The sequence below is a fragment of the Camelus dromedarius genome, chromosome 23 (genome assembly GCF_036321535.1).
Source record: "Camelus dromedarius isolate mCamDro1 chromosome 23, mCamDro1.pat, whole genome shotgun sequence".
NCBI classification, from domain to species: domain Eukaryota; kingdom Metazoa; phylum Chordata; class Mammalia; order Artiodactyla; family Camelidae; genus Camelus; species Camelus dromedarius.
The window spans coordinates 7,421,788-7,430,100 of record NC_087458.1 but is presented as its reverse complement, the minus strand read 5'-3'; the positions used below and the strand labels follow the sequence as shown (position 1 = coordinate 7,430,100).

The following is an 8,313-nucleotide window of genomic DNA, read 5'->3' as shown; positions in this document are numbered from 1 at the left end:
CAGGCCAGAGACATTCAGGAAAAAAACAAAACCAAAAACCCCACTAAACTGCAGTGATGTAAAAGAGCAATGCAGTCTGGCATAGGCAAGGAAGGATTCCCGGAGGGGATGAGACTAGAGCAGGGCCCCAAAGGAGGACTTGGATCTGCATATGGAAAGAGAGGCAACAGGACATTTTAGGGAAGCCACACACTAAGGAAGTAGGAGCAGGCTGGAGGTTGTATAGAGAATTTGTTATGACTCATCCCTGAAGTATCCTGTGTGCTCAGGCGTGACACTAAGCAATGGAAAACAGACAATCTGTCCTCAAGGAGCTCTAGTCTGGGAGGCAGTGAATGAAGGGAAATACTAAAACAAATACAGGTGATGTGTATTATTCCACAAGAATGTTAAGCCCCCAGAAAGTAGAAACCTTATCCATCCTGTTCATCACTGTATCCTCAGTACCTAGAACAGTGCCAGGCACAAATTAGGTGCCCAATAAAATGCATACTGAATGAAGGGATGCTACAATGGACATATGGAATAATAGCAATACTGGTAGTTTATTGAACACACACGTGCCAGACAATATGCTAAGAGCTTTACATACATTATCTTATTTGATCCTCCAGCATTTTGAGAGTACTATAATAATCTCATTTCACAGACTTGGGAACCAAGGCTTACAGAAGTTAACATTTGTCTCAAGGTTAACTAACCACTAAGTGACAGAACTGAGACTTGAATTCATGACTACCTAACTTCACAGTCCATCCTCTGAACATAGTCTACTGTTCAAAATGCTGTTTGGGGACGTTTATCTGGTAGCTGACTGAAATGTGCAGGGAAAGACCCAACGAAGCGAGACCACTGCAGTGAAAAACAGCAGTATCAATGATTATGAACTAAAGCGGTTATAGTGGGAAAAGAGAAGAAAGGATCTACTTTTGGGGAACTTTAAAGGGTTCTAAAGAAAGCTCAGGGCTTGGTGATTTATTGAATATAGGGAATGAATACATTTTCTCACCTGGGAATGCAAAGAATGCTGGTAGCCCTGAGAGAAATAGCTTTTCTCTAATTCCTAGCCCCACAGTACACTCGACATTCTTAGATGGTCTAAATCTCTAGGTTTGTCAATTCTGCAAAGCATTTAATCAGATGCTGATTACCTACAATAACAGCAAGCCAGCTTGAAAAGCCACTCTATAGGGCAGGATAAGAAAAGCATGATGGAGGGAAAAAGGGAAAAAAAGAAAGAAAAAAGAAGGAAAGGACGGGAAGGGAAGGAGAGGGGAGGAAGGGAGAGGGAAAGAAAGAAAAAAGAAAAAGAAAGAAGGAAGGAAGAGAAAGAAAGAAAGAAAGAAAGAAAGCGAGAGAGAGAGAGACAGAAGAGAGAGAGAAGAGAGAGAGCGCGCAAGAAAAGCAGGGAGGGTGCACAGACAAGCCTATTCTATGATCGGTTGCATCCCCGATGCGGGCGGGCACTACAAAGGGAAAGGGGCGGGGGCTTGTCTAAGAACTACAACTCCCAGAAGGCATCGGGCAGAGTAGCAAGGTTTCCGGCTAGAGCTTATTTCCGGTCTTTCGGGTGCTGACGCTCTCTTCCGGTCTTGGTGGCCCCCTGAAAGGCCTTTGGGGTGTGCACGGTAAGTCCTGAGGTCCTGGGGGTGCGAGTGGGAACGGGGGAGTCTTATGTCGGCACAACATTCAGCAGCTGACGCTCGGGAGGGCCGGGAGGGCCGGGAGGGGAGAGGGCACGCCGGCGGGAGGACGTGTAGTCTAGACAGAGAGGGAGGGGGCAGAGCCGACTGAGCCCAAGGAGGCTCCCAGAAAGGATGTGGGGAGCGAGGTCGAATGGGAACCCTGGGGCAGGAAGGATACAGGGGCGTGGAGGAGGACCCCGCGAGCGTGCCGTGGGATCTCAGGGGGAGCTGGTGGAGGAGGAGGAGTAGCGGGAAGGCAGCGGCGGTGAGGGACTGCACTGTGGAGGAAAGCTTGGAGGTTGCTGCATGTCCGAGACTGGCCGAAAAACGGCAGCCCAAGGAAAGCCCTGTTGTGGCCACATGGAATCCTCTCAGAAGACCCCACCCTTTGGGGAGCACCCAGGAGCCCTGGCAGGAAGAGGGTAGCAGATAATGCTGGTGCATATATACCCGATTTTCCGACGGCTGCAGGGCAGAGATGGTAGGAAGCTCGCCAATGGGTGGGTCAGCTCTGGTGGCTCTTTGGAAGGGGCTGCTGCTTTGGCAGTATCAAAAGAGCTTTGATAGGCTCTGTAAGGAAGGACTGTCAGGAAGATTTTGGTGGTTTTACATGCTTGGGTTGACTGTTCACTTTGGTCTTTTCTCCAAAGATGAGGCTGCTGGCATTCGTGGTGTTGGCTTTATTTGCTGTCACTCAAGCAGAGGAAGGAGCCAGGCTTTTGGCCTCCAAATCATTACTGAACAGATATGCCGTGGAGGGGCGAGACCTGACCTTACAGTACAACATCTACAATGTTGGCTCAAGGTAAGAAGGCCCTGGAGCTATAGGTTGCGCCCTTTTCAGGCTTCTTAGATTTCCTGACTGGGAACAGGGACCAGTAGTGATTTATGTTTGGGAGACCTCCAGCAACACAAAGATATCATGAGTGAATGAATGTATTGCTGGGTCTACTTTTGGTAGAGGAGGGCGTTCTTACCTAAGCTACAAGAAATGATCTTCCCCTTTTTTGAGTTGGAAGAGTTTCAGAGTGGGGAAGAAGCAAGAATTGTGGTCAAACAGGGAGAAGAAGATGAGAAGGCAGAAAATGTGTGATCCTTTGTTACCTCTGGGGTTTAGTTTCAGCTTCCTTTCTTTTGTTAGCATTTTTGTTGCCCTTCTTTTCATTTTATTCTCTTGAATTTTCTCTTCCGTATGCATCTTGCTCCTCTTCCCCTCCTTACATACACACACGTACACAAACACACACACAAGAAGAAATTGGGGCAAATATGAATTGAGACCCATTCTTTCCTAGATATTTGACTGTTATGGTGCTTCTGAACCACAGAATCCAGTCCTTGACCTGGATTCGTCAGTACAGCAAACCCAAGTTACCATGCGACTCACATCTGTCTTTTTTAGTTCTGATTTTTTAGAACAGGCAGGCAGAGTTGATTGCTGGTTGCTTTAATTTTATATCCATTACTCACTAACCTATTTTTGTTTCCTCCGTTTTCTAGCGCTGCATTAGATGTGGAATTATCTGATGATTCCTTCCCTCCAGAAGACTTTGGCATTGTCTCTGGAATGCTTAATGTCAAATGGGACCGGATTGCTCCGTATCCTCTTGACACTGGCTGGGAGTGGGATTGGGGGCAGGAATGTTGCCTGCACAGCAGCAGGGTCACTTCAAAGAGTCTGGGTGTGCATGGCCATTCTTGTCACCTCTCTGGATAAGATGGGGCAAGAGAGATTGGTAAAAATTGTGTTAGCATAATTTAGGGTAGACCTGAGGAAGGATGTTCCTGAAATTCAGCTTATAAGGCCGTAAAACATAGTATATTGGGAAAATGTGGACAGTTAGATGTTTGTGGCTGGGCAAGGATGTTTAACGTGCTTTTAGAAGAAATTCAGTGGGATGCTAGTATGGAGGACCGGGGTGACTTTTTCAAGACTTCTTATTTAATGAGTCAATTATTTGGATCTACCAGTTATTTCCTGAGTGTTTTGAATTAGATTATTTTTTTCCCTTATGAATTAAAGTATATTTAGATTTTCTGGGGAGGGTAAGTATTCTCTTTGTATTTTTGTTTGTTTTTGTTTTGTATTTTCAAGAACTTCCTTCAGTTATAGTCAACAAAAGATTTTCTGTGACCTTAAGTGGCTAATTTTTTATCTGTAACATATCGCTTTGAAAGTTTACTTCAAAAAAAACCTCGATATTGAATATGTCATAGACCCCTTAAACTTGGCTAGAAAGACATGTTTTGTTTTGTTTTTTTAAGAGATAGAACTGGATTTATTTGGGGTAGTTATTAGTTTTTTTTTAATTTATTTACTGATTTATTTACTTATTTATTTTAACAGAAGTACTAGGGATTGAACCCATGACCATGGGCATGCTCTACCACTGAGCTATGCCCTCCCCCTAGAAAGACATGTTATAACACATGCTTTAGACTTAGAAAAAAGTCCGTGTTTATTATCCTTGCAAAGTATTGCAGATGTGAAATCACCATGTGTGTTGGCATCTCTTTTTGTGAATGGTGCGTTTAGTTCACAAGTTGAAAGGTTGTTCCAACTGTAGCTTCATCTTTTTCCCTCCTTAACTCTTGGGCCAGTGCTAGCAATGTCTCCCACACCGTGGTCCTGCGTCCTCTCAAGGCTGGTTATTTCAACTTCACCTCAGCAACTATTACTTACCTGGCCCAGGAGGATGGGCCCGTTGTGGTGAGTTGCCCAAACCCGTAGCTGGATGGGGCTCAGTTCTGCCTTCCTTTGAAAACTCTTGCAGAAAATTCCCAGAGCAGGCGTTAAATTCTGAGGAAGATAAGAAGGGCCAGAAACTTGGGATATTGTCCTTAGGAAGGAAGGACATTTCAAATTGTTAAGTCTCAGAATCGAGCAGTTCACATGGAGGGCAGGGGATGGGAGTAACATAGCATTCCCCCATCTTCATTCCCTCTCCTTCGCTTTTAATCTGGAAGGGGTCATGTGCTGTCCAGTTTATTGCCATCTTTGCCCTTTCAGTTCATCGTCTCTGCTGCTGTCAAATGATCCCTGGTCTCCACCGTGTCTGTCTTTCCCTTGCTTAGAATGCTTCTGCTTCTGGCATTAAAACCAAGTTTTTCTGCCTCTCCTTGCATACCCTCCAGTAGTCTCGCTGTTTTCGGTCTCTCCCTTTTTCTCTCTGCCCACCAAGACCCTCCGTCCTAATTAGGCCAACTCCTTCCTGTAGTGCTTCCCCCTCTCTCGGTGCTCATTCTTTCCACTCTGCCTTTGTTCTCTGTTTGAAGTACTCTCTCTCCTCTACTTCATTATCTGAAGCCTTCTCAAGACCCAGGTCTGAGCTGCGTCTCCTTGTTTCTGTCTTCTGCCCTTACAATTCATATTGCTCTTTCCTACTCATTCTTTCAATAAACATTCATTGACTGCATCTAAGCTTCTATAGCTCTTACAGTCTGTGCCACTTGAATGTTTAATTATTGACTGTCCTTAGTAGTTCTTTCTTATGTCTAGGTCTTTCCCTTACCTCCACCTCCCAGTTTAATTATAAGCTCCTTGAAGCAAAGGAGTTGATCTGAAATTTCTTTACCATTTAAAGTAGAACCTCACTAGTAAACAATCTTCTGATTGGTTGATATAAAAATCAGCAGGCATTTATTGAGACCCTACAATGCTCTAGACTCTAGGAAATACTAAGATGATTAAGACACTGTCCTAGCCCTCAAAAAGCTTAGGTCATGAATTTATAAATACAAAAGGGCTTTAGGCTACTTAGTGTGAGCACAACAGGGAAGGGACTTAACAGAGTCAATCATAGAGCTAGAAGAAATCCAAGAGTCTCTAACTTTCAGTGCATTCTCTGAATTATCTTTTTTTCTTTTTATAAACCGTGTAGAACCATATTCTTGTAATCCTAGTTACGTTTTCATAACTTTTGTCCTTTCTGCTTTTAGAACCACCTTTAGGACTCTTTGGTTCTACCTGGTCCTTGATGGGTTAAAAGATACAAATTCAAAGGCTCAGCTGCCACTTGAGAACAAAGTTGTTTGCAGTGTGCTCCAAACTCTTGGCCTCCTCTCCAAGACAAAGGAATGCAGGCCAGACTTAGCCCCTCCTTGAGTAATGTACATTTGGGTAGGGCTTTATGCTTTTCAGAATCCTCATCATTTCATTTGAGCTTCATGTCAACCTATGAGGTACAGAAGAGTCTTTCCACTTGAGGAATAGGGAAATTGCCAAAGGCAGAGGAGGCCAGTGGTGGTGAGCAACTTTTTCCAGGGTCTGAGGCTAAGATAGAGGGATTGGGCTTTGTTTTCAGCTGCATACCTGGCCTTCCTCTTTCGTAAATGCTCATCATGTGTTTCTCTGGTCTCCTGGCTCCTAATTTACCTCCTCTTTACAACACATAAGAAACATCCAAATCTCTAGTTGAAAAGCTTTTCCTCATCTTGATGCTTTCTTGGGCCTTTAGGGACTAAGAACCTAGTGCTTAGAACTGGATTGGTTGGAACTGCCCTTTCTCAGATGAGAAAGAGTTGGAGACTTGCCTTAATGCCCTTCTTTTCTTCTTTTTAGATTGGCTTCACCAGTGCACCTGGACAGGGCGGAATCCTGGCTCAGCGGGAGTTTGATAGGAGATTCTCCCCGCATTTCGTAAGCCTTACCCTGTTCTCCTTTGTCATTCCCCGGGAGGAGATCACTTTTTGGTTCTGGGGCCTCTTGGGCTCCTTAAAAGATATATTTAGTTGGTTGGTTCTTGTCACATCTGCTTTTTGATACAAGCAGCTGTTAAATGTCTTATTTTAACTGTGATTAGAGATTTTTGGCAATGAGCTCACAATTACCAGAACCAAAAAAACTGCCCTTTTTTTTCTGCTCAGCCTTGTGTAGAGAGCCCCATCTTGGAGTCCTGGGTCTGATTTGAGGTTTTAAAAAATATCTGCTTAAGATTAAAAGAGTCGTAGAGCATTGGGAAGGTTAAATGGGAACTTTGTTGTAGTCTAGTCTAAGAGAGAATTTTTTGAAGATTTGCCTAAAGTACTGAATGAGGAAATCCATTCATTCATTCAGTGAATAACTATGAGGTTCCTAATTACGTGCTCAGTTCTGGGCTTTGCTTTGAGAAAGCAACGGTGAGCAAGACACAGTCCCTTCCAATAAAGATCTTCTGAGCTTAGAGAGGACTCAGCACAAGTCAGTGGGGGAAAGTGCTGTGACAGAGATCACATACCAGGTGCTGGAGGAGATGCAGCGGGAATATCCAACCTGGTCTTTGAGAGTCAGGGAAGGTTTTCTGAAGGAGGGAAGTTGAGCCAGTTAAAGAAGAGGTAAGGAAGGGCAGGCACCCTAGGAGGAGGGAGTAACTCGGAAGTGAGAAAAAACATGGTGCGATCCAGGAAGGTCAGGTAGTTTAGTGAGGCTGGAGGGCAGAGTGTGAGGGGTGCTGAAGAGGCGGGCTGGAGGTCGGGGCAGGAATTAGGTCACAGGAGGCTTGATAGGGCAAGGCCTGGGCAGCTCCCGCCTCAGAGATTGTCTGGAGGAGAGAAGCTTCTCCTCCAGATTGGGTTGGGTCCAGTGAGGCCTTTGGTTTCATAGCTTGAAAAATTGATTGGTCTTTAGAGAGCCATTCTGTATCTGAAGTGGCCGGAGAGGAACCTCTGGCCAAGGTTCTGCTTCAAATTTGGGCTGGACTGCTCCCTTTCTCATTAGACCCCTTCCTTCCTGGTCCCCTCCTGTGTCCTAATGCAGACTTCTAAGCAGGGCCTTTGTTGTCTTCCACAGCTGGACTGGGCAGCTTTCGGGGTCATGACCCTCCCTTCCATCGGCATCCCCCTGCTGTTGTGGTACTCCAGCAAGAGGAAATACGACACCCCCAAAACCAAGAAGAACTGAGTGGGGCCTCCACAGCCCTCCCTTCCCAAGAAATCCAGGTGCTTTCCAGACTCCACAGGGTATCTCAGATGCAGTCTCTTCTCCCTTAGCTCTTGGCCGCCTTCTGGATCTTGTCCTGCTCTCAGCCAGAGTGAAGGACCATGTGTAGGAGTCTGTGAGAGCCTCCTTGATTGCATCGCGAAGCCATACAAACAGGATTGCGTTCGGCAACAGCCTTGAGCCTAGGGGCCCTGTGGTGCACCTCTGAGATGCCATGGGGTATGTTGCTGGCGATGGGAATGCTCTCCAGGGTCCAGGAGGGAGCACTTTGGAGACTGCCTGACACCACCCCCACCCCCCTGCCCTCCCCTCTCAGAAGAGGGTGGAAGACAAGATGAAAGCTGTGGGACTTTTAGAGGCTACCTGGTCTCTGTGCTGGCTTAGGGAAGCTCTTACCAAATGGGGTTTTCTAATAAAAACAAATGTCACGCTGACTTGTCCGTTTTCCCATCACCAGGGTGAGCTCAGGTTGCTGTTGGTATTCAGGTCCTGCAAGTGAGCTGAATTCCTGCCTCCTTGTTCTCAGGGTTGTGGGTCCTGTTCCCCCAGGGATATCCTGCCTTTTAAATTTTATTTTTATTGAAGTGAAGTTGATTTACAATGTTAGTTTCAGGGGTATAGCAAAACAAATCAGTTAAACACCATACATACATACATACATACATACATACATACATATTTTTTCAGTTTCTCCACCTTCCCTTTTGAAAA

At 45.4% G+C, this 8,313-nt stretch overlaps 1 protein-coding gene across 1 annotated transcript; it reads left to right on the top strand.

Moving 5' to 3' along the window:
- The first annotated feature begins 1,535 nt into the window (after positions 1-1,535).
- On the top strand, positions 1,536-8,036 carry SSR2 (signal sequence receptor subunit 2). Its single transcript, XM_010999474.3, has 6 exons — positions 1,536-1,628; positions 2,336-2,490; positions 3,186-3,284; positions 4,287-4,395; positions 6,247-6,324; positions 7,453-8,036. The coding sequence occupies exons 2-6, from the start codon at positions 2,336-2,338 to the stop codon at positions 7,561-7,563; spliced, it is 552 nt and encodes a 183-aa protein (XP_010997776.1). The 5' UTR covers positions 1,536-1,628; the 3' UTR covers positions 7,564-8,036.
- Positions 8,037-8,313: the final 277 nt, after the last annotated feature.